General features: G+C 44.3%; 1 protein-coding gene across 5 annotated transcripts in view; it reads right to left on the reverse strand.

Annotated features, from left to right (window-relative positions):
- ADAMTS17 (ADAM metallopeptidase with thrombospondin type 1 motif 17) overlaps positions 1-26673 on the reverse strand; it is a 353876-nt gene that overhangs the window by 71379 nt on the left and 255824 nt on the right. For 3 of the 5 annotated variants that reach the window (XM_049706098.1, XM_033431428.2, XM_049706099.1), the window contains 4 exons: positions 24808-24876; positions 13065-13145; positions 4397-4554; positions 1071-1230 (listed from right to left, as the gene is read on the reverse strand). In XM_049706098.1, coding sequence (XP_049562055.1) covers positions 1071-1230; positions 4397-4554; positions 13065-13145; positions 24808-24876 — 468 coding nt within the window. The remainder of the gene's footprint in view (positions 1-1070; positions 1231-4396; positions 4555-13064; positions 13146-24807; positions 24877-26673) is intronic. The other 2 variants (XM_033431430.2, XM_033431429.2) reach the window with 1 other exon arrangement.

The following is a 26673-nucleotide window of genomic DNA, read 5'->3' on the forward strand; positions in this document are numbered from 1 at the left end:
AGATGCCTCAAGCCAGATGTCTGTTTGGACTGCAGGTCAGGGAGCTGGCAGTCAGGGAGCCATAAAAGGATGCCAGTAGCGACAGCAGCAGAACAGTACCCCCTTGCCCCCCAGCCAACGGAGCCTGCTAACTCTTCCATTTGGGCCACGCTTACTTTGTAGCAAGCTGCCCCAGTGGAAAAGGTCGGTGCCATCAGCTCCGCAGGACTGAGTGTCAGTGAGGCCATGCCCAGGTCCCACCTGCCAGCCCACCCTCTGGGTTGGCATTCCAGAATCCAGGTCAACCTTCTGTTCTAACTCTGTGTCCATCAAAATTCACCCATCCTGCATCCATCCCCCATCACCCCCCTGTGTGTCCCGTCAGGGTGACAGAGTACGCTGTACTAAGGGGGCTGCTGGCTAAGAGTTCAGAATGCTTCCAACCGCTCCTTCTAAACAACACAGTAATGACTACGATGCCTTTTGTTCATATTGATTTTTGCAGTATTTGAGTCTCCTCCCTGCAGTGAGCATGAGGGCTGATCAGTATAGAGAGAATAAATCATCTGCTAATATATGGAGGCAAATCATGAAGCCAGGACTCAGGCTCTGAACGTTTCACTGGAGTTGGAGGACTTTTTCTTTCCATTGTATTACTGTTGGTCCCATTGGTTTCCCTGTATTTCCATTGGCCACTGGGGCAAAAAGGAAAGGGTATTTGAGGGTCAGAAACATCTTCCAGTGCCCCTCTACCAAACAGCAACAGATGGAAGTCTGTTCTGTTCATTCCCAGGGTCACCTGTCACACTTGTGACACAACCATTCATCGGCCAAACCTCCACTCGGATCAGCATCCAAGGGCCCCATGCCATAGGCAAAGCTGGGCACAACTCCAGCATGGAGGAGTTTGGAAGACTCTGCCCAAGTGTTTTGCAGAGAGATTTGCAGTGGGATGTGGTTACATTCCATGGAAATACAGGTTATGTGGCCAGCCTTTCCAAGGCTCTGTGTACCCGCCACGGAGTGCCCTGAATTCACTTCTCTGTTTGACAAAAACCCACACCGCATGAGCCCATGACCCTACTGCTCACCTCCTCCGCACTGCACACTGCAACCTTCCCAGCTGCTGTGGGTCCAGATGAACAAGGAGTCCTGCGGTTTTTCTGGTTCACTTTGATTTTCAGCAGTGTAGTTTACAGGAATGGTGTATTCGTAATGAATTCCATAGTTTTGGTCATGAAATAACAACACCTGGATCAGCAGCAAAATAAAAGACCATTTTGAAATAAAGCGAAAGCTCCCAGGGTTGCTGAACTTGCAAGCCAAGCTGTGCTGTGGCTGTCTCCCTACCAGGGGTAACCTGTTCTTTTCAGGGTTTCAAAACAGGTTCATTCCAGGGGCACACCTTTATTTCAGTCTTGGGTTCCCTAGATACTCAAATTCAGGGCAGGAGCCTATGTAAACCATCAGCAGGGAGTTCTACTCTTTTCCACTGGAGAGAGGACTGGTTTAGAAGAGGGATTGGGGATTAGCAAATCTGTGGGCTCCAACTGCACTTTACATGGAGAGCTGCTCCAGGCAGAGCAAAGTACCTGTTCCCACAGTCACCCACGAAGCTGCCCTTACAGGGAGAAAGACACAAATATACTGCTTTTCTTAAACAGGCATCTGAACCAGTAGGGTTACTCTACTTTGAAAATGAACACCACTCTTCACACCCCGAGCACCAGTCACTGCTATGTGTAAGGCAGGCTCAAGAGTAGACACAGCCCCCTGCAGGGGAATCTTGGGGATGCCCGTCAAGGATGTAGGAGCCTTCCTGCTGCCATGGGAGCTAGGATGATGACGATGCCCACGGGGTGGCACAGCCTGGCGCAGGGCTTAAAGCTGGGAGTGAGGGGAGGGGAGCCATCATCGTGCAGCTTGGGGACCCCTGGTTCTGCAATCCTGGTAAGTGGGAACTGGGAGGGCCTGCTCTTTGTTTGGTAATGCATGTTTCTAGCCCTGTAGAGAGAGACGTGCTCTACTGGCTTTATTTCACTATGTGTATGTAATGGTGCAAAAGAAGCACTCTTGTGGGAGCTTCAAGTGGCCTGGCTGTGGGTGGTATGTCCTTAGGCTACGCTTGGAACCAGGGGGCAGTCCTGGGTCTAAGCAGCTAGCAACTTCACTTCCAGCCCGGGGTCTGGGAGAGCCGGCCCGCAGGAGCTGGAGGCAGAGGGTGCTCCACCTGACCTGGGGAGGCCAGGTGGATGGTGTGCTGGACAACAGGAGCCGTCCTCCCTCCCAAGCATCTCCCAGCCCTCCAAGGGCTGCAGTTGCAGGCGGGGTGGGGTGGGGTGCTAAGAGCAGCCCAAACTGAATAAACATCCACTTCTCCAAGAAAGAGACTTGCAGTAATGCATTTGGAAAAATGCCTCCAGTTTAAAAAAAAAAAAAAGGCTTTAAAAGAGATCTTTATTATCTCAGTATGGGAATAAGACTGGTGAATTGAGAATCCATATGAAACCAATTTCATGCAATTTTGTAGCCACGTATAATTTGTATGCGTGTGCATAATTGCTTTCAAATGCAGGTCCCCGTGGCTCTACGGGCGCTCCTGACCCTGCAAGCAATGTGCACACCTCAGTTAGGGGACAATGGATTTTCCTTCAGAGGCAGATGGGCTCCTCTCGTTTCTAGGTTTAAAAACTGGTAGTAACAATTGTATTTCAAGAGAGAAAAGTGATTAATGTTCAAGAGGGCAGGAACTTCAGCTGTGGTAGTTATTGCTTTCCCAGAGTTTTGTTTATTATGGTCTGAATGAATCCAGGCTGTGCATTTGCTTTAATGGGCTGACGATTCACTCACAGTTTATGAAAGCTTTTGGGAAAGAAAGGAAATAGGCCCATCTTGGTGTTTGCTAGAAAAGCAAATTCACATGCTAAAGGTGATGCTGCTATCTTGGGTTTTATCTTGTCTTTTACTTCCTCTTTTAGTCCCTCTGAATGACTGCTTTTAACTCAGGACAGGAGGATTTGTTCCAATGACTTAGATTAGGAAACAATCTAATCACAGAGAAATGATTTAGGTACCGGTCCTGAGGTCCCAGAAATCAACTTGCAAGTATATACCTGCAGTAGATTTAGTGTGTGGAGTGTTGCACTGATAGATTTCTGGACAGTTTATGTCATCTGTGGAAACTGGCTCCCCTTACTCTTATCAGAAATTGTAACAGGGTTAGGGCCATTGTGGGTGACATCTCTGCTCACATGTAGAGCTGGTCTCCTCAGGAGAGTCCCTGGGAAGTAGTCTGGGAATCTCTTGGGTGTCACCTAATCTTGAACAGCTGCAGGTTGCCAGTGACCACAAATTAATGGGGAGATAAGAACTTCCAAGCAGAGACTTTGGCAGGCATGGAGGACAAAATGTGCTTTGATTGCAGACACACAAGCTGTCACAACTCCCATTCTTTGGAAGGAGACATGGATTCAATAATTACAAGCTATCAAAAGTTAGTCACGAGAAGTCCTAAACCCTGAGAAGGCAACGGTGGCATTCCTGTCCCTGGAGATCTTTCATATTCTTAAAAGGCAGCATAACCGGATGTTTCAGTGGTTTGCATGGGGTCCTCCCTGAGACAACACACAAGACCAGAGTGCCCTGATCTGGCCTGATTGTACAATTTCTCAAGACCACCTGGGGACTGAATAGGCCTGTAGAATCTGGTTCTCCCTTGATTCCTGAATCCTTGTTGCAAGCAGAGTCTGGAAAACCTGAGTGGTATTGGTTTGGAAACAGTGTCAACAGTTCATTTCCAAAAGGTAGTTTCCGATGTGGATATACAAACTGTGGGGCAAATCTAAGCCATCTGATATTAAAACATAGACTGTGGGGCTTCCCTGGTGGTGCAGTGGTTGGGGGCCGCCTGCCGATGCAGGGGGCATGGGTTCGTGCCCCGGTCCAGGAGGATCCCACAAGCCGCGGAGTAGCTGGGCCCGTGGGCCATGGCCGCTGGGCCTGTGCGTCTGGAGCCTGTGCTATGCAACGGGAGAGGCCGCAGTGGTGAGAGGCCCGCGTACCGCAAAAAAAAAAAAAAAAACATAGACTGTGAGTGGGGCTGTCTGCTTAATAATGTCAAGTCTCCCTGGCGGCCACATGGCTAAGCATTTCCTTCCTGGAGGTGGTTCCTTTTGGAAAAGATGGGAGTTCTGCCAGTAAAGAGCTAGGGCAAAATTTTGAGAGGGCAGAATTTTGAAGCATGTGGCAAAGGGATTAGATAAGAAAAGACCAAGAGAGAGACTTGAGCAGCAGGTGGCCAGGCAAACCACCAGGAACCAAGTGTACCTCCTGCCCACAGGGTCTCAGGGAACAAGTCAACTGGTAGACCTCTTGGAGCCGGTGGTCTCAAGACAAATGCAAAAGCACGGCAAATTACCATCAAATGCAGAGGCATTTTGGTTGGTCCCTTGGCGGAAATTTTCTCCCACAGGCCCCTTCTAACATAGCGGACGGTCGTGCCTGCAATCTGGAACTCTCCAGGGAGCTCTATCTTCCAGTCACTGTTGATGGATCTCTTGCTGGAGTCTTTGAGAGCTAGAAAGAAAATGGAACACCATGGAATCGGGGTGTCAGTCTGTCTTTGAAGGGAGTCAGGGTGTCCTGAGCGGTGGGTTGGAGGTCTCACTCTCTACCTCCACAGTGGAGAAGAGGGAGGCCTGCAGTGAGAGAAAGGAGCTTTCTTTGAGAACAGAAGCCTGGCTCACAGGGAGAGAACAGCTCCTGACCCCAGGACCCTCCGAGAGAGAGCTGTCGTGACTCCTGCACCTCTTGAGCATGGGCCACTGTCTCAGAATCGGCTCACTCCGTGGGGGGTGCGGGGAGGAGTGCCAGAGAATGGAGACAGCCACAGCCCAATCACATTTCACGAGATTTACAGAGTAGGGGGTTTTCCACCAGATGAACAGATTCTATTTTAACGTGTCCAAGGCTACAAAACAGGATTTGTAGCTTTAGCAAAATTCATCCTTCATTTTACTCTTACCCACCTGGGGCTTTTTAGAGGGCAGCCTAACTCCAATGCCCCTCAAGGATTTGATAGCCCTGGATTAGTAAAGCAGATGCTCCTTCAAGAAACAGGTGTCATTCTATCAAACACGAGCGTCTGGAAGCCTGAGCCGCCTACAGGCGTGGTAGTAACAGTGAGCTGATGTCTTGTGGGTGGTGGGGGCCCTCCCACCCTCAGCTTTGTGGCCTTTGCTGGGTTCACATTTTGCTCTCTCACACTCCGTACAAAGTGTGTTGGAACTGACAAGGAATCGACATCTTGCTGATTGGCCATAGCAAAGATTTGGTTTTCCACACAAGCTATTATTATCTGAGTGCTCACCAGTGACTTTCTTTGTTGTTTCCTCACTTAGGTTTTAGAGTCATGTGGTTCTCATGAGGGAGCATTCTGCAGTGAAATTCTGTTTTTTTGTGCTGTTTTGTTATTTAGGAAAGAAAGAAATAACTAGAACCTACTCTGGCATTTTGGAGGAGGTGGCAAATGAAAATGGGTGACAGTAAGTCTTTATGTCACTCAAAAAATAAAACTTTCCGTGCACCCCAAGTCCAATGCCATGCTCTCTGCCAGTGCAGCTAGAGTCCCCTGAGAACCAGATGCTCTCAATTACCTTGGGACCCTGCTCAACCCACAATCAGCGAAATCAGGTTCTATCCCATTCCCTACTCTCTGCTTATGAGGCCAGAAATATTAATGAAATGCCCACATTTAATACCGATTTTGGATAATGAGACTTGAAACCCAAAAGTGGTTTCGGTTAACCCTGAGTCCACGAACCCCTGGCTGGGTTAGGACCTGGTGGGTCCAGTCCTGGTCAGGCCACAAGCAGCTGGGGGATGCCGGCCTCCGCTTCCTCGTCTGCAGGACACAATGGTCCCAGCAGGCTCTCCTGGCCAGTAAGGGGGAGGTGCATGCTCAGGACTCTGTGCTTACAGGAACCACCAAGAGAAACCGAGGGACCTGGGAAGGGCTGCTTTCCAGCAGGATGGCTTCCAAGAGGGGGTTCATACTCAGGGTGGCTGCTCAGTGAGTGGCTGGGGATTACAGGACTCCAGGGAAGGCTTCGAAAAGAGAAAGCTCTACCACTTAGAATCGAATGCTTCCCTTCAAGAAATTCTACCTACTATCGAGATTTCCTGGCTAATGGAAGGAAGTGAGACTGTTGGGATACTCACAATTTCTGAGCCTTTTTCTCTTCCTCAGCCACTGCCTGCAAGTCCCCATTTAAGGGGCACATTCTCTGGTTTAGCTCCTCCATATGCTTTTACCCATTTAACCTTCCCAACAACTCTCTAAGGTAAAGGATTATTTTCCTTTTTTCACAGATGTGGAAATGGGGGCACAGAGAGGTTAAGTAACCTGCCTAAAGTCACACCGCTATTACATTGTCATGTGGAGACCTGAACCTAAACACACCAAGCTCCCACATTCTTTAGGTTATAGCATCAGTCTAGAGTTTTATGACAGACACTGAAATGTGCAAATGTCATATTCTCAAAGAGAACAAATTCCAAGCTCAAATTGCTGTGGGAGGTGTCTCACGTTCTACATACCTTCATAAAAATAACTAAACTTATGGTTTTCCACAGCTTCCAGTGAACTAATAACCTAAAAATACGTTTGGTCATGTTAGCTACTCAGGTATCTAGGCTAAAGCTGTATGGGTGTTCATTGTTCTTTCAATTTCTCTGAAGGTTTGGAAAATTGTTTCTTGCACATGCATATGTAAATCTGGTTTTCAGAATCAGTATGGGCTGGTGGGAAGTGGCCGACAGACAAATGAGGGAACAGACACCTTTAAGAAAAGCCTCAGTAGGGGTTTCCCTGGTGGCGCAGTGGTTAAGAATCCGCCTGCCAATGCAGGGGACACGGGTTCAAGCCCTGGTCCAGGAAGATCCCACATGCCATGGAGCAACTAAGCCCGTGTGCCACAACTACTGAGCCTGCGCTTTAGAGCCTGCGAGCCACAACTACTGAAGCCCGTGCACCTAGAGCCCGTGCTCTGCAACAAGAGAAGCCACGACAACAAGAAGCCCACATACCACAACGAAGAGTAGCCCCTGCTCACCGCAACTAGAGAAAGCCTGCGTGCAGCAACGAAGACCCAACACAGCCAAAAATAAATAAATTAAATAAAAAAAAGAAAAGCCTCAGTAAAAACAAGTCAGGGAAGCACAGTGAGCAGACACATCCCTACACCAATCCTTTACCTTTATCTGAGGGCCTTGTAGCTGGTGATGGAGGCACAGCTCCTGCCCTTGGGAGCTCAATGTTTGAAAGGGAGACTGGTGAGAAGACAGATAAATACGATACACTTCCAGAAGCTCAGTGACAGAGGCCAGTCTGGGGCCCGTGCACAGTCGTGTGGGCAGAGACTGGGGCAGCTGGGGAAGGCCTTCTGAAGGAGGAGCCCTGAGCTGAGACTGAAAGAAAAGCAGGGAGAAGAGGTGGCCTGGAGCGTGTGGGCAGCTTGGGCTGTTGCTCCTTGCCTCCTTGTTAAGCTCAGTTTCTGTGCAGGGTGGTGGAGGGAGAAAGGTGCCCTGCCCCGTGTGGAGAAGCAAGTGGAAGGTGAGGGAATACTGGAAGTCTGATTGGGAAGAGGAGGTGACAGAGAGGGGCTATGGAGGTGGAGAAGGAAAGAGAAGGCTCACTGTCATTGTCATTGGGGTGGGGACACAAGCATGTTGAGAACCCTTGAAACTGAGAATCAGAGAGATGAGCAGAATGAGTTTCTGTAAAGCTGTCTGCTGACCCCCGTCATACTGGGGTCACCCCACAGAACCCATTTCCCACACAGAGACCAGGGGCACATTGGGGTGGCCCTCTCCTCCTGTCTCAGCCCACGCGTGTGCCCCAGTCGACTCCTGCGTTCAGTGCCCTAGGCTGGGCCCTGGCCTTGTTCTGTCTTAGGGCTTCTGTGAGCATCTAGTGTGTTGCTGCCTGCCATCTCTCTCTCCTTCTGCAAGTAACAATGCCCAGAGAGCTTTTGGGGATGTGTTCTTCCCCCAGTCACGTGGGGCTGACCCCAAACTCCACCCCAGCTCCAGGAGTGCGTCCATCACCCAACCCTGGAAGGTAAGAGTCAATTCTAAGACTTTCATTCACCTTGGGAAGAAGGAGCTTTCTTTCCACAGGTTGCCCAGAGACTTGATATAAGTCTTGCCAGTACGTGGCAAGAGGTCCCTAGATTAAAGTCAACTGAGAAAGGACAGCAGTGCCAGGACAGAGACTATTTCCCATGATATCATTTTAAGCCCCTGGATCCAGCAGTGTCTGAAGCCAATAACACAGAAACTGAGAACTGGGTTTAGCTTTCACACGTCACATTTGGAGGTTGGTTTTTAAAAAATACTAACCATGATGGGGCCAGGGCAGGCTGAGAAAGAAAATTACTAGTATGGATTCCTAGAAATCACGCTAGGATCCTCCCTAATGTCAGCTTAGTACCCCCTGAGATTCAGAAGGCCTGGTATACTCTATCCAGGCTTTCCTGGGCCCTGCTTTGCTCCGGCGCTTTGTTCAGGATGCGCGGCTCTTTCTCACTTGGCCTTGTTTCTAAGGTGCTCTAAAAGGACTTTATTGGATTATAAACAGAAAACCACCCCGCCTCCGTGCCAAAAGTCAAACACCTGTGAGGTCAAGAGTGGGAAGGACTGGGAAGAGTGCAGGAGGGCATACCTGGGGCCGATCATAAACCCATCCACAGAAATGCCACGCAGAGGTGTGGGGGCCGCCTGGGGAAGCCCCACTTCTGCCGGCAGAGGCACTCGCTGTGAGTGACACAGGGGACAGACGAAGACCCCGCTGGGCCTGGTGGCATGCCACCCTCTCACCACCAGGGGAGTGTCCTGCTTGGCAGCAGGGGTTGGGGGAGGCGACATTTCAGGAGGCGGCCCGCAGGGTGGGTGGGGGAGGCCGGGGAGGAGTGAGTATGGTCAGAGAAGGGGGGAGGGCAAATGAGAGAGGCAGGCAGTGGCTCACCGGCTCTTCCAGAAGAGGCCAGCAGCAGGATGGGGAGGAACACGCCAGACAGTGCAGTGCTGGTGGCAGGCTCTCTGGGGAAAGCAGCCTAGATTTATAGTGCTTGTCACTATGCAAGGTGTAAATGTGCCCACATGACAGGTTTCAAGTTATCCACGTGAGCTCTGTGAAGGCAGAGATGGGAAGAGATGCGAACCGTGACCTCCCCCATCCACATACCGCTGCTGGGCACTCCCAGGACTTCTGAAGTCACCTGTCTTTGCAGTCACCTGACCCCCAGGTCTTGGCCTGGGGCTGCTGAATTGGCAAAATCTCATACTGTCACAGCCTCAGGGTATGTGTGTGGTCGGGGTCGGGGCTCTCACGGTTCCAGAAAGCATCTACTTTGCTTGTCCAAGCTCTGCGGCTGCCATCTGCACGACGGCTGCAAACTTCCAGGCACCCCAGTCTCAGCTTTACAACTGCCACTTGACCCCTAGTCTGAAAGCCGGAGCCCCTTCCTCAGGACAGTGTGATCGTGATGACACCCCTTCATGCATTTTGCAGTGGGATGAAAACTCAGAGGCAGAATTATAAGTAGCAGGCCAGCAGTTCCAAGAATCATGGGGATCTCTGCAAGCCTGTTGACTCTGGGGTGAGTCATTTAGTCAGCAGGATTCAAAATTTGCAGGTTGCCGTGGTCCATGCTGAGAAATCAGAACTTCCTGCTAAAATTGGAGTTTAGCACCTGACATCCCTTCAAAAGGGTAAGACTGCAGCCTCAGAAGGTCTGTTGGAACATCAAGATCTGAACATCACTGACAGTGAATTGATAGGTTCAATGTGGAGTCTGATGAGAAAACCACCTTGTGGGGCCATGTCAGCCCCAAAGAGAGAGTGTGCAGGTCACTCCTGGCCCATCTGTAGCGGCCTCCACCCCGGAGCAAGCTTCACAGAGCAGGGTCTGTGAGAGCCGGGGAGGCCGAAGCTCCAGGGCCCCTCTCGTGCACCAGTCCTTTCCAAGGCCCTATACGTAGCGTATTCTTTCCTGTAAAGAAGGCCTCCAGGGCTTCCCCGGTGGCGCAGTGGTTGAGAGTCCGCCTGCCGATGCAGGGGACACGGGTTCGTGCCCCGGTCCAGGAAGATCCCACATGCCACGGAGCAGCTGGGCCCGTGAGCCATGGCCGCTGGGCCTGCGCGTCCGGAGCCTGTGCTCCGCAACGGGAGAGGCCACAACAGTGAGAGACCCGCGTACCGCAAAAAAAAAAAAAAAAAAAAAAAGAAGGCCTCCCAAATTAAATAAGTTTTGGGCCCCAGAAATTCCCGTTCCTCTCCATCCTTTGGCATCAATGGTATATGCAAGCCCCCTTCGTCTGTAAGTATTTTGAGATTAGTTTATATTTGAAATTAGAATTTTTAGGCCTAGAAACTCAACAGGGGCCATTAAGATGATGACAAATGCTCTGCTTTGATAGGGAAATATAAAGTTAAGAACAAAGGGAATTCCTGAGCGACTTGATCCTATCTGTAATGTCTGTAGTTCTGATTTGCTGGGGAGGATATTTTCACTTGCTGATCCTGCCTCAGTCAGAGGGTGGATGTTTTAAACCCTGTCACAAATATAGCAGCACTTGCTTTTGTGTGTGTTGCTTAGGAGCCTTCAGAAGCCTCTCAACAGCTGGAGAGACTTCTGCAGGGATGAAGATGGCACACGCTCTCCCTTGCTACCACAGCGGAACCAAACCTCCTCAATGGCCTGGAATGTGAGGTCATATGGTGACCGTCTGTTTCCCTCAGGGCCTTCTATCTCTCTGTGGACATTTATACAATGTCCCTGTAGTTCCCGGCACTGTGAGAGATCCTGAGCCTTTCCAGGGAGCAGGGAGGGGGCATTCCTGCTGGGATGGCTCGGTTCCTCTCTGGAGCTGCTTGGGAGCAGGCACAAGAGCTCGGATCCTGTCTGCATGCCCACTCCCTGCATGGCGCTGTGAAGAAGCCAGGCTCCTTTCTGTCTCTCTCCCTCCTGGATTCCACTGGAAGACTTGACCCACGTTCAACCTGCTTCTAATCCTGGCGTTGAGTCAGCTCCTTTTATTTCCACTCGGAGTTCTGCCAGCTCTGCTCTCAGCTATGGATGCAAACTGCAGAGGCATTTCCTGTTCCAGGTGGTTTTGAGCAGAAAGCCAGGCAGCATGGGTTGAAGGTAGGTGGGGTGAATTCTTTAGGAACTGCTCCCGCAATGTGAGAGTAATTCAAAGTTACACAGGGTTGACTTCCAAAGCACCCAGCCCCGAGTGGAAACAAGGCTTGTTGAGCTAACTTTAGAAACGTAACAAGCATGGACCACCTTCGGATTTCCCTTGTGCACACACCAGACCCTGCGATTTCCAGATAAGAGGACAGAGGCTGGCTCCAACCTCCCAGGGAGGTCCAGTGCTTCTGGGGAGCTGAGAATTCATCCTGAGACATTCAATTAATCTCTTCGGGATGGACATCTGCTTCTCTGAAATCCACACACCAAAGCAGTAGCAATGGGCAGGTTTAACATATGTTCTCCAGTGAAAAATCGTCCCCACTCCATCTCTGGCCGTGACTGACACCTCAGAGCAATTCTGGGAGGCTCCATGAGTTGCAGCAGACCCAGCTGCAGTGAGGAGCTTGGACAAGCTGCTGAACTCCTAGAGCCTCATTTTCCTCCTCTGCGAAATAGGCACGTCAATTCTCTGCAGTACATTGTGGAGTTAGGGGTCAGGTCTGCAAAGCAGAGCAGGGCTCAATGACTGGGAGTCACAACGTCGATGTCACTGTTATTATTGGAATGTGTGGCCCTCAGGCTTCAGGAGCGGAGAGGGACCACCGTGAGAGCTGGCTCCCCGGGCACCATCCACTAGTTGTTATTTGTTGGCCCTAAGATGGGTTCCAGTGAAAAGTCATTTTTACTACAGGAATTAGGTGTTGAGTGATCTAAGAGATTCTGACATCCCTCTGTCATTCTTATATCACGCAGAAACATAGCAGTAAAAATAATGTTCCCATTTTCACCAGATACCTTGGGCTGGAGGAACAGTGCTGGGAAGTCTCGGAGGGCAGGACTGGAAGCTGAGGAACTTATTTGCAGGGCACCTACTGGTGCTTTATGGAAGGGCCAGTAAGCCGACCTCGGAATTGCCCCAGCACCTGAGATACTGGGATCATGATTTTTGAATATGATAAGGGTCAAAGGTGATGGCAGACTCCCACAGAGGCCCAGTGCTTCTGGGGAGCAGGAATGTCAACTCCAGGTCTGGGAGGGCCAGTGTACCAGTTGGAAAGGCTAACTTTGGGGGTGACACTGGGTGATGGGGCTCTGAAGCAAATGCTGGTAAACTTGACCAAATTTCCTGAGGTGGGCAGAAAGGAGGGAGACTCTTTGAGACTTTAGTAAAAAGGCCATCACTTTGAAGAAGGTGCCGAGAGCAGCACAAGGCCCAATTTCGGAAAGCATTTACGAGCATTGTTCTAGTTGTAGAACAACAGCTGGGACAGTTTCAGAGAACAGTGCCAGGCAGGACTGGGCCAGCGTCCATGCCGGGGAGGTGGAAAAAACCACGGACGGGGCTGATGAAAACTGACATGGATGTCAACCCAAAGGACAGCAAGGTCCTAGGCTGGCAGCAGGAACAGCAGCAGCCATTATGGCCTCCAGGACACAGGTGGATGGGAGGCAGGTAAGAGCGTTGGGAGGAGGGGGCAGGGCTACCTGAGCTCTTCTGGGGTTACTTTGGGGAACTTAGGCTATCCCAATTCCTCACAACTTCTTTCACTCACTCTTCTGTCACCCGCTTTCCTGTCCGAAGCTGGTGGTTCCTACTCACCCCTTCCCCTCGCCCCTCATCTACCTTGGGGATGGCTGCACTTGAGCCAAATACGACAGCACTGTTTGGTCCATGCTGATTACTCACAGCATTACACCTAAAATATGGGTATAAAACCAATGGCTTGAGAGCACCCCTTCAGCATTTTGCTGAACCAAATTAGCAGCCTGATTGTCCAAATCAATGCTCAGAACATAAACTATGAGTCAAACAATTTTTTGTTTTACCCAGAAAACTGTGGGCAGGTTTATCTTCCACCACGCGAATCCTTCGAGCTCCAGCTGGAATGATAGCAGCTTCAATATAACCTGTAGTGACAAGATAACACACAGGTGAGCTGACCAGACCTCTACCCTCCATCAGAGGCCCCACAGCACCCCCCCCACCAAAACCCACGCTGCTGCACCCCCATGGTAATTTCAGAGCCTGCAGGCTTGCAGAGCTCTGAGAAATCAAGACAGTCAAGAAGTGTGCTAGGAATCTAGAATCCAGAATCTCCTGGCTGCCCAAATTCCAGAGAGCACCACTTGCATGTATTATGAGTTGAACTGTGTCCTCCCACCCCCAAATCCATATGATGAAGTCCTAACCCCCAGGACCTCAGAATGTGACCTTACTTGGAAATTGGGCTGCTACAGATGTAATTAGTTAAGATGAGGTAATACTGGTGTAGGGTGGGCCCCTAATCCAATATGACTGGTGTACTTATAAAAAGAGGAAATCTGGACACAGACATGTACACACGGAGAACACCATGTAAACATGAAGCAGAGATCGAGATGTTGCATCTTACAAGCCAGAGACTGCCAGAAAACCACCAGAAGCTAGAAGAGAGGCACGGGACAGATTCTTCCTCACCTTCACGAGGCGCCAACCCTGCCGACAACTTGATCTCAGACTACTAGCCCCCAAAACTGTGAGACAATAGGTGTCTCCTGTTTTTGCCACCCAGTTTGGTACTTGGTTACAGCAGCCCTAGCAAACTAAGAGCCTGGAGTTTTTGTGAAGAGCACCTCCCTAGAGCATGGGTGTAGAGTGCCCCTGGCTGTGTCATCTATTGGATTCCTTCACTCTTTGCTGTACTTTGAACTTTTTCCTGATTCCATGGGATGACAGCAGAAGCTAGGCTACTTGCCCTATGACAAAACCACTGCCTCAATACTGGGTACCATTTCCTGCTTTCAGTGCCGTTTGGGTGTTTCTGCAACTGTTGCAGTATGTACTTTTGTCCATTTCCTTGAGTACTTCCAAGTATAATGGGGTCCCTCAGAGGCCAGGGCCTTCTGCCCATGCTCTGACCCCACATGTGCCCAGAATGGCAGGTGGTTAGCAAAGATTCAGGAGGAAATGATTGAGGCTGTCAGGGAGGAGGTCAGGGGCTGGCTGATGCCTGGTTAACTGGGCAACTGTGTCAACTAATGAGTCCAACATAATAGTGAGATTCTGAAATGCAGGCTGGTAATCATTTTGTTTTGGCTTACATTTGGGTTTTAGACAAAGGTAATGTGCATTTGCTTCAGTGATTTAGATGATGATACCAAATTAGATGATAAATCCTACCCCTGTGGTTCCCAAATGTGATCATCAAAATCAGCAGGGGAGTTTTAAAAATGAGAGATTTCTGGGCCCAGGTATGTAGAGATTATGGAAATATCTATTTTGAGGAGTTTATTTCCTCATTTTCTCATAGTAAAAATGGCTTTATTTTCATTATGAATATAGTACATGATAATTCAAACCACAAAAGGGGAAAAACTAAAACCAACCTATACAACATAGCACCAAGAAAATTACCCATATTTTTGATGACCAGCCTTTTCAGCATCTCTTAATGCATATAAACATACACACATCATTTTATGCCAATAGGGTACTATATATGGTTTTAAAAGATCAGGGATAACTTTAAAATAATTAAACAGTTTTGCTAGGCAATGTGTGCCCAAGGTGTAAAATTCAAAAGTTATAAAAGGATATAGTAGAAAGTAGATTGATCTGATAAGATACATCCTGTAGCTGGCTGTCTTTCTAACACTCTTATTGTTTACAATAATTTGTTATTTTTTGGCTAGGTTTCTAGGTAATTAACTGAAATGTGCCCATATGACAGTATTGTTTCTTCCTTTCTGATCTTTATGCTTTGGATTTCTTCTCCTTTCACCATTCTGGTTGGAACTTACAAAACCACGTCATATGCCACATGAGATAGTGGCATCCTTGTCTTATTCATTTTGGAGAAACGCCTCCAGAGTTTTCCCACTGAAAATGATGTCAGCAGTGAGAATGTGATAGGTATCATTTACCAGGTTAAGGAAGTTTTCTTTTACCCTAGTATGTTAAGAGCTTTTGTTATGAAGAGGTATTGAAGTTAATCAAGTGCTTTTTTGCATCTACTGAGATCATCATATTGTTTTTCTCCCAAACAATACAAAGACTTCAGAGCACTTTAACTGTAATCACACTTGTCATGGCTAACATGGTGTGTGGGTCGGTATCTCAGTCTTGTTTTTCCTTCACCAATACATTTTAGTTCATTGTTATTTCTTTTTTATTCTGATGTTTTCCTGTAAACCTTTAATTATATTTATATTTCTATTATGTGACTTAGCTGTAAGTAAAATATTTTAATCTCTGGATATTAAAAGATGAGGAAATCAGCGTAAGTATACCGCCCTCCACTCTCTTACACCCCTCTTCAACTTTTACTGAATCATTCCTACATTGTATTAGTTTATGACATTTATCTTTTGGTCTCTAAGATAATTCCTGCAGTTGTTTTAGTTTTAGTTCTACAAATTAATTTAATGTTTACTATGTGTCTTTTTTCCAGCTTTTCCAATAAATTCCTGCTTTCCTCAAGTTTGTTCTGAGATGGGCTCAAAGAAAATTACAGTTTCTGAATTGTAATATAGTGAAAAAAAATACTGTTCATTATCCTGATACTTGAATACCAGTTTGGCTGGTATAAGATCCTTGAGTCACACTTTCTTTCTCTGAGGCTATTATTTGAATTGTTCCATTGAATGCTAGTGTGGAAAAGTCTGAGTCCAATCTGATGTTTTCCCTTTATTAGCTTACCTAAAATTTGGATCAGATACTCAAAAGATTCTTAACTCTAAAATCTAATAACTGTTAGGCTATTCATAGTTTTGTGTAACTTCTTCCTGGGACACAAAGCTATATTATTATTATTAGACTTAAATATATATATATATATATATATATATATATATATATATATATATATATATTTATTTATTTATTTATCAATTTGTTTGGTGTTCTTTTTTCAGGGATACCAAATTATTTGTGTTTGACCCCCCCCTTTTTTTCCATAGTGCTCATTTAATCTCTTATCCTTCTGATTCTTTGTTTCCATTTTGCTTTGCTCATTTTTCTCAGTCCTGTCCTCCATGCTTCTCATTGTGTTCTCAGCAGTGAGATTTCCTTTGCTTCCATGCAGACTTGGTTTCTGTGATGGACTCATTTTCTTCCTCTACACATTTCCTCAGCTGAGTCACATTTCATCTCCCTTTGTTGCTTCACTGCTTATTCCTTGAGATCTCATATCTTATCAATGAGTTCTTCTTTTATTGAGGGTATTATTTAATCAGTTTTTGGAATTTATGGCAATAACGTTTGGTCAAAATTTTCATCTTCTCCTTGGTAACATTTTGCTGGTGAGTTTTTTTAAATCAGTCATTTGTTCTCCTTGTCCCTTTTATCCTTTTCCTATTGCAGTATACGTGTGTTGATCCTGTACTAATTTTCTTTCTAAATTTATTACTAATTTTTAAGTGACACAGGTTCTAATTGTACCAGCTTCCTCTATGTTTGTGTGGGAAGAACAGGACAATGTTGTGGGCTAACAGAACTTTCCCTTAGTTTACAGTAAAATTTGTTAGGACATGGGTTTGTGTGTATCAGTGAGTTAATTTTTATGTTTGTAAACATTTATGTATTTTAAATTTACAGAAATATACATGTGTATTTTCCCATTATCAAAATTTTAATAATACAGGTAAATCTCAAGTCCCCTTACTCCCACTCCCCTGCCCTGTGGGAACTGCCACTATTAGTTTGGTATATATTCATTCAGATATTTTACTATTTATCCAAATATCTACACAAATATAAATATGAAAATATCACATGGTATATTTTTTATTTGTCTATATTTTATATAACTGTTAGGAATAACATTTATGACTACTGTATTATACTACAATTTTTTAAAAAAGCACGATGTGTCTTGGAAAGCTCTCCATGTGAGTACGTATAGCTCTCCTTATTTTTCATTTAAATTGCTATGTAGTTTATGTAACTACGCCCCTATTGATTTAGGTTATTTCAAAATTGTCATTTAGAACGTTTAGGTTGTTTCAAAATTGTCACTTTTGGAAACAATGCTGTATCATGTATGAATAGGCACACAAAACCCCTCAATTAAATACCAGCAACCTATTCCAACAACATAAAAAAAGATTATACACCATGATTAAATATAATTTATCCCAGGAATTCAAGGTTGGTTTAACATATAAAAACCAATCAGTGTAATTTATTCAAAAAAGGGCAAAACCCACATGGTCATTTCAGTGGATGCAGAGAAAGCATTTGGCAAAATTTAATACTCTTCCATGATAAAAATACTCAACAAACTATGAATAAAAGAAAATTTCCTCAGCCTGATAAAGAGCATTTACAAAAACCCCACAGCTAATATCAAACTTAATGGTAAAATAATGCTTTCCCCCTAAGATCAGGAAGAAGCAAAGGATGTTCACTCTTGCTATCTCTACTCAACATTGTACTGGAAAGTTCTCTCTATGTCAATTAGGCAAGAAACAATTTTTTAAAACGCATCCAAATTGGAAAGGAGGAAGTAAAATTATCTCGATCTGCAGATGTCAAGATCTTATATATAGAAAAATACTAGAAAAGCCACTAAAATCTGTTAGAACAGGTTCAGAAAGGTTGCAGGATATAAGATCAATATACAAAAATCAACTGCATTTCTATACATTAGGGGTAAACATTTCCAAATAAAATTAAGAAAACAATCAGACTTAAATAACATCAAAAAGAATAAAACACTTAGGAATAAATTTAACAAAAGATGTGCAAGATTTCTACACCAAAGACTGCAAAAACACTGTTGAAAGATATTAAAGAAAATCTAAACAAATGGAACAACATTCCAGGTTCATGGATCAAAAGACTTAGTATTGTTAAGATGGAATACTTCAAAACTGACTTACAGATTCAAAACAATCCTTACTAAAATTCCAGCTTGTTTTGCCCAAAATGACAAGATGATCCTCAAATTCATATTGAAATGCAAGGGACCCAGAATAGCCAAAACAATATTTAAAAAGAACAAAGTTGTAGAAGTGACAATTCTTGCTTTCAAAGTTTTCTAGCCAGCTCCAATCATCAAGACAATGTGGTACTAGCATAAGGACAGATATTTCTATCGATGAAATATAATTGAGAGTCTAGAAATAAGTCCCTTATTGATTTTTTAAAACAAAGTTGTCAAGAATATTCAATGGAGAAATAATATTTTCAACAGTGTTGGGATAACTGTATATCCACATACAAAGGAATGAAGGCAGACTCTTACCTCAAACCATACAAAAAAACCTAATCTAAAATAGATCATGGACCTAAATCTAAGAGCTAAACTATAAAACTCTTAGAAGAAAACATAGGAGTAAATCTTTGTAACCTTGGATTAGGCAATGGTTTCTTAGATAGCAAAAGCACAAGCAACAGAAGGAAAAAAAATAAAGTGGATCATATCAAAATTTTAAACTTTGTGCTTCAAAGGACACCATCAAGAAAGTGAAAAGGCAAACTCATACATTGGGAGAAAATACTTGCAAATCATTTTGATGAAAGAACTGCGTCCAGAGTATATAAAGAAAACTGACAACTCAATAATAAAGTGACAATCCAATTTAAAAATGGGTAATGGATTTTAATAGACATTTCTCCAAAGAAGATATATGAATGGCCAGAAGCACATGAAAAGATGCTCAACATCATTAGCCATTAGGGAAATACAAATCAAAACCATGATGTGATACCACTTCACACCCATTAGGATGCCTATAACAAAAATGATAAACAATAAGAAGTGCTGGAGAGGATGTGGAGAATTTGGAACCCTCACTTATTGCTAGTAGGAATGTAAAATGGTGCAGGCATATTGGAGAAGAGTTTGGTAGTTCCTCAAAAATAGAATTACCATATGACCTACCAATTCCACTCCTATGTATACACCCAAGAAGAATGAAAAATATGTCCATGCAAAAACTTATACACAAATGTTTATGTCAGCATTATTCATTCTAACCAAAAAAGTAGAAACAACTCAAATGTCCATCAACTATTGAATGTATTTTAAAAATATGATATATGATATGATATAACCATACAATGGAATATTGTTCAGCAAAAAAATAAAAAAGGAATGAAACATTGATAGATGTTTCAAGGAAGAACCTTGAAAATACTATGCTAAGTTACAAAAGCCAGTCACAAAGGACCACGTATTATACGATGCGACTTATATGAAGTGTCCAGAATAGATAAATAGATGGACAGAGAAAGTAGTTGCCTAGGGTTGGGGTAGGAGGGAGATGGGGAATGACTGCTAATGGGTGTGGGGTTTCTTTCTGGGATGATTGTGGTCATGGCTGCAAAACTCTGTGCATGTACTAAATCTCCTTGAATTGCACACTTTAAATGGATGAATTTTATGATGTGTGAATCATATCTCTACAAAGGTACTAAAAATAATACTGCAATGAACAGCTCTGCACATGTCTTCTTGTGCATATAAACAATGTCATACCAGGCCAGCTGTGAGAATTGCTGGGTCAAACACACATGTAGTTTAAATGTTAAATGTTAAATGTACATCTAAATCGCCCTCCATTATGGCTTAACTAATATAGAAGTCAGCCAATACTACAGGAGAATACATGTTTATTCACAGGCTTCTTAATACTTGATATTATCAATCCTCTGGATATTTGCTAGTTCAAGACGTGAAAAATTGTTACATCATAAATATAATTTGTTTTTCCCTCATTATCAATATGGCCATGCATCTTAGCACATATTTATTGGTCGTTCGCATTCACTCTTCAGTTAACTGTCTTGCTCATAAGTGTTGCCCATTTTTCTACTGGCTTTTTGTTTTGATTTAATTGATAAGCAGGAGTCTTGGAAATATATGTTAATATCTATTAATATGTATTTAATACATTTTAGACTCAAACTCTTTACTCACTAGACTTGTTGCACACATTTTTTTCTGTCATTTGTTTATGGTGCCTTTTATTACAAGGTTTTAATATGATAGTCATAGTTTTAATATTTGAGATCTCCTTTTTGTTTTCTGATTGCTTCTTCTCATGACATTCTGTATTGGTTTTATGCATAAACTCACTTCTCAAATCTAAGAATAGTTAATAGAGATTTTGAACTTCTATTATTTGAGTTATCCTGCTTTTCCCATGGGTCATCTTTTCAGTTATCTTGGTCTTTCCCATTTGTGTTGCAGACTCTTTCAAGAAGGATGCCACAGATGGGTTGTCTCTATATACAGTAGCCCCCTTATCTGCAGTTTAGCTTTCTGTGGATTTAGTTACCTGTAGTTAACTACAGTCCAAAAATATTAAATGGAAAATTCCAGAAATAAACAATTCATAAGTTTAAAATTGCATGCCATTTTACTAATGTGATGAAATCTCACACAGTCCCACTCCGTCCTGCCCAGAACATGAATCATCCCTTTGTCAACCATATCCTGCCTGTTAGTCACTTAGTAGCCATCTCAGCTATCAGATTGACTGTTGTGGTATCACAGGGCTTGTGTTCAAGTGACCCTATTTTACTTAATAACAGCCCCAAAGCGCCAGAGGAATGATGCTGGCAACTCGGATGTGCCAAAGAGAAGCTGTAAAGTGCTTCTTTAAGTGAAAAGGTGAAAGTTCTAGACTTAATAAAGAAAGGAAAAAAAAGTTATATGCTGAGGTTGCTAAGATCTATGGTAAGAACGAATCTCCCATTTATAAAATTGTGAAGAAGGAAAAAGAAACTTGTGCTAGTTTTGCTGTTGCACCTCAAACCGCACAAGTTATGGCCATGGTGCGTGATAAGTGCCTAGTTAAGATGGAAAAGGCATTAAATTTGTACCATAAGATATTTTGAGAGAGAGAAAGACCACATTTACATACATTTTATTACAGTATATTGTTATAATTGTTCTATTTTATTATTAGTTATTGTTAATCTCTTACTGTGCTTAATTTATAAATTAAACTTTATCACAGGTATGTATTTGTAGGAAATGAGCATAGTATATATAGGGCTCCGTACTATCTATGCTTTCAGTCATCCACTGGGGATATTGGAAGTTATCCCCCAGGGATAAGGAGGGACTATTGTATATGGGCGGTGTTTGCTGGTGGTCAGGAGTGGCTTTCAGTTAGGTGGCAGGGAGTGTTTTATGTGTTGGCAACCGAAACACCAGAATGCAGAAAAGTTTGCTATAGGTGATGTGTCATGATGCTGGCCACCAAATATTTCCAGGTCTCTCTCTGGAATCATGGTAGGAATGCATTTCCTTGCCCTCTTAAAATTGTGTGACCATGTAACTTACTTTGACCCTGAAAATGTGGGTGAAAGTGATGTGTACATAGAAGCTTTAAGAGCACCAGCACCTGATTTGCCGTGTTCCCTCTTTCCTGCCAAGGTGACTGTGGCAGCGTGTGGACAATAAAATCTCTGTCAGCCCAGGTCCACGAGTGGTTACGGTACGCAGAGCCTACTGCCAACCCATGCTGGACATGCAGCGTGAGCAAGAAATGAACTTTTGTGTTAAGCCACTGATTTGGGGGGTATTTACATTGCGTTTTGTTTGTTTGCTTGTTTACCACAGCAAAACCAAGTCTATTTATTCTGATTCAAACACATATGAACATCCACTTGAGGTGTCCTTGTTCTCCGTAGATCTTTTAAAAAGTTCCTGTTTCAGGGGGTGGGGGTGGGCAAAATGGGTGAAAGGAGTCAAAAGGTATAAACTTAGTTATAAAATAAATAACTCATGGGATGTAATGTACATCATGGTAACTGTGGTTAATAATAGTGTTGCATATTTGAAAGTTGCTAAGAGAGTAAATCTTAAAAGTTCTCATGCCAAGCAAAGAATTCTGTAACTATGTATGGTGAAAGATGTTAACTAGACTTACTGGGGTGATTATTTCACAATACATACAAATATAAAATCATTATGTTGTACATATGAAGCCAATATAATGTTGTATGTCAACCATATCTCAATTAAAAATTAAATGGCTTTGATAATGGAAAAAAAAAAAGTTCCTGTTCATTCATTTTAAAGTGATCTTGAGAAGCCAAGGAGATAAACACCTGTGTTCAACCAGCCATTCTGCATGGAAAGTTTAGCGGGGTCCTTTAGTCTTGATAGCAAATGTTTTGGTGTTGTTACTACAGATCCAGCCTCGGACACTTACAAATAAATGTTCTACTTGAAGACTTCACAGGTGGCAACATAGTCCGGTTTGAGTTGTTTACTTCTTGTGCCCTGATCCATCCTGATTCCCAAGCAGGACGACTTCTTGAACCAGATGGGAGTGTGTTCCTCCAGGGGATCCCTTCCAACCACCTCTGACTTAGAGGAAGCAGCAGCACTAACGTGCCCACACAGTCCCTCCACTGTCCTTATAGTGTGAGGCAAGGTTTTTTGATTAAAAATAGTTTTTGCTCCAGGAATGCTTCTCTACTTAAAAAGGGTGGCCACAAAAAAACATCTTTGAGAATCACAGCACTGGATTTTGTACCATAAATTTCTCTTAGAGAAATCCATTTCTTCTGGGGGAGTTTGAAGAATTATTGGATTCCAGGCATACAGGATTGTGAATTACCAAAAACAAAGACAAAATTGTCTGAGTTCAGTGGTGATTAAAACCTTTTTTGGAGGAATCTCCACTTAAAGCACAAAACTGACCTGGGAACAGGATCTGCTTGGGGAGCTGAATTATTCTCTGAGAGCTACTGCTGTTACAAGGACTTTTCCTATTTTGTGACTAACAAACCTTGGTGTTAGCGTCACCAGGCTGCAGAATCTAAGGCAACAGACATAATCGCCAGGGTCCAAATTAGTTAATTTTCCACATTCCACAGCAAGCGGCATCTGCAACTGGTGCACGCTCACCATGCCTATTTTTAAGCTTAAATTTGGCACAAGTAGCAACACTGAAAATGTACCTGTTTCCTCTCCTTTCTCATATACCCTCTGGGGCAGAGGCAAATGAACAGTAAAGAGCTCAGGGTAGACACACAACTCAGGTGCGGCACATCCTCAGGTGAACCCTGAACAATGGGTCAGGTCATTGTTGTGCCTGGGCTCTGCTAACCTTTCTTTCTAAGATAAGCCTCTCTGCTCAAGATATGGAGGGAAGTAATGAAAGAGAATATCCCTGAAATGAAATGCGGGGCCTCTGTCCTCAAGCCAAAGAAACCATCTGTCACTCACTGTCCTCTTTCTGATGGCCCCTACCCTACCCAGAGCTCAGAGCCCACTCTGAGGTTGTTGTGAAGAGTGACCAGCAAGGGAAAGAGCCCTATCACCAAGTCCCAAAGCACCTTGTCATCCCTCATACCAGATGTCCCCCTATGCAGATGCCAGACATCACCATGTTGACTGGGCATGAAATATAATTAAAGGGGGGCTTTACTCTAAGAATTCACAAGATAGAGTCATACTTTAGGTAAGATAGCAAGACTAACTTTGGAATGATTTTCCATTCTAGTCTCTGCCATCAAGCAGGAGAAATCCAGTTAGAGGGACACGATTTGGGGTCATGAGGAAGCCAAGGATAAAATTCAATACTGTTGCCATTATTCTAGGAGAATACGTAATTTTTGCCATAAGGACAAGTAGTCAGAAGGAACTTCAAAGTAATGTTGACCTTAAACCTGCCTCAAATGTTCTGAAAAATTAATATCATCAGGCTATATTTCCCTGCAAAATACTTTTTGTCTGAATTTCACAAGTAGATGATTTAGATCATATTTTTCCCTTGTTTCAGGTTCAGCAGCAATAACTTTCCTTGGAAGAAAACCATTGAGCTGGTAAGGTACCATGATGGAACACAGGTAACATCCTGGCTATGAGGACTGGGCCACTTTCAAAAGGTTGTATCAAACACATACAAAAAAAAAAATCAAAGTTCTTTTTTTTCTGGTAATAATCTTTAAAAATGCTTGTTGGAGGATTTGTATAAGTTTCTAGTTTTCTCTTTTTACGAAAGTTGTTTATGAGAGTATTACTTCTTTATGTTTATCCCTAAAGGTTGTTCTGATTTCAGTGGAAAAGGATTTGGGAAGCCCAGGAGTCTAGACTAATATTCTGGTTCAGTTCTCAGAATGTGAGGTCAGCACAGGTGGGCCAAAGCAAGGCCATGGTTTTTGTCTCTAGCACAAAGACCAGGAGGGTCTTACCAAGTGCTCTCTGCCCTTTGGGAAGCCCAACCCTGTAATATGGAAACTTCCTTATGGAAGAAAGCATCATCTGTGGCTAAATTCTCTGGCATATCTTAGCATTTTCTGCCGAAGTGCCAGGTGGGGCTGAGGAGAATGAAGATGTATCCCTGGCACACTAACATGTGTTTCTGTATGGCCCCTAATCCCATGACTCTTTATCTTTCGCAGCCTTAAAGTTGGTTTTATTCTATATTTTTTCTTTTTGGTAATCAGTCTTAAACATCAATTACACATGAGCGATAAATGGCCTCAGTGTTTATCCGTGGCTTCATGCATGACTCACTCCCACTGACTCTACTCAGCAAACATTCAGGCACGTAAGTGAGGTAAAAGCCCCACACCAGGCATGTCACCACTAGTTCTGCACAGAATAGCCAAACATCTTACATGAGAAACACCTGGGAACAGCCTTTGCCATCACACACGTGGACACCTTGGTACAAAGGTTATTCTTGACTAAGAAAAAGAAATACATTGTAATTGGTTTACATGCACATTGCAGGAACTGATACTGTAGTCTGTAGTCAGTGCAGAGAAGAGTCCTGTGTCACCATCAGACAGTGGTAAATTTCCCCATGGAACCTCCACACCCCATACCTAAAGACTGGAGCACAGAACTTGGCACAAGGCAGAGGTTCTAAAGCTAATTATTGAACAAACGTGTGACATGTGGATCTGTCCCTATTCAATTGGGATAGATCACGTCACTCTCCCTTTTAAGAATTGATTGTTTGAGAAGGTTCTCTTTGAGAAAAAAGTGCAAAGGGATTCAGAGCCCACGGGGCATCATGGCCAACAGTTCTCGGTGGGGTCTTCAGTCCAGGTATGTTCTGGACTGAGTGTCCATGGACACCAGTCACCTTTCTAGTGTCAAAGAGCAGCATGAAATAATGTGAAAATGACATCTTAATGAAACAAAAGCATCCTATCAAGAACTTTCAAGTTACTAAATTTAAAAAAGTTCGGCTATTTCAACTCAGCCAAAGGCTTGGGCATTTTGAAGCCCATCCATCAGAAAAGTAATATGATAGCCAATTCAGGTTGATTCCTCCTAGAGATGAGTGGCCCAGGACCTCATCTGTTCAAAGTTGGGAGGCAACAGGCCAGAGGGCAATAAACAACCTCACTCAGGATGCTACACTGGGACCTCTCAAGGACACCCTGGGGGCGTAGACACTGTCCCTGTGTGGGTCTGCTCTGGGTCCTCAGCTCAAGTACTTGGGTTAAGGACCCAGAAGAGTTCAGGCAAGGGTCAGGGCACATATATAATTGGGCACAAATCCTGCATTTGATTCCTCTTTATCTTTCTGGTATGGTATTTTCTTTGATATTCACCCTCAGGGTGATAAGGCATTCCTCCTCTTCCCAGTCTTTCGAGCTGGGCAGAGATGAAAGTTACCTTCCTATCTAAACTGACAGGATTCTGAATCCATCCGGCTGCACTTGGAGTCACCTAGATATTACATGACCCGGGCGCTTTATACCGTTTCTAAGCTGGGTTTTTCCTTCAGCCTGAAATGTCCTTCTCCCACCCCCACTGCCAGTTAATTCCTACTTGTCCTTTAGGGCTTGGGGGCCATTGTCATCTGCCCATAGGGCTGGGCGAGGAGCCCCACCAGAACTTGGGGACCCACAGCACACCCGCTGAGCACCTCCCTTGACTGTGACCAACTCAGTGACAGTTAACTTTTATTTCTGCAACACCTTGCTCTGAAAATACAGCAGTGCTGAATGAATGTTTACTGGGTGAATGGCCACCTGGGTGAGCACGAGCAGTATCTCTCGTACATGCCTTCCAGAATGCCAGACCTGGGTTACAGGCTAGTGTTTGATGAAATTTGTTAGCTAGTGATTCATTCATGTGTGAGCGAGCATTCCACGGACATCTTCAATAAACAGCATCCACAATGACATGAGCTTATGCTCACAGACCCCAACCACAAGGATTTGGAGAAAATAGCTTTAGACTTCAAAATGAAGGTGTGACATTTGGCCACTCTTCAGAAGGACAGAACTTTTATAGGTGGGTGAAGCTAACTGAGCTTATCTTTCTCTGAAGGTTTGCTAAGGCTTTTGTGAAGGAACACTAAGCTGCATGTCAGGGTGGGGACCTCCCCCTGGAGGATTCCAGCATCTGCCATTCTATGGGGGACTGGCTGCCACAGCCCCAGAGGCCTGATCTCCCCAGGAGGAAGCCTGCACATTCACGCCCATCTCCCTTCTGTGTATGGTTGGGGCCAGGAATAGGGTGGG

Source organism: Orcinus orca, chromosome 2, assembly GCF_937001465.1.
Source record: "Orcinus orca chromosome 2, mOrcOrc1.1, whole genome shotgun sequence".
Lineage (NCBI taxonomy): Eukaryota > Metazoa > Chordata > Mammalia > Artiodactyla > Delphinidae > Orcinus > Orcinus orca.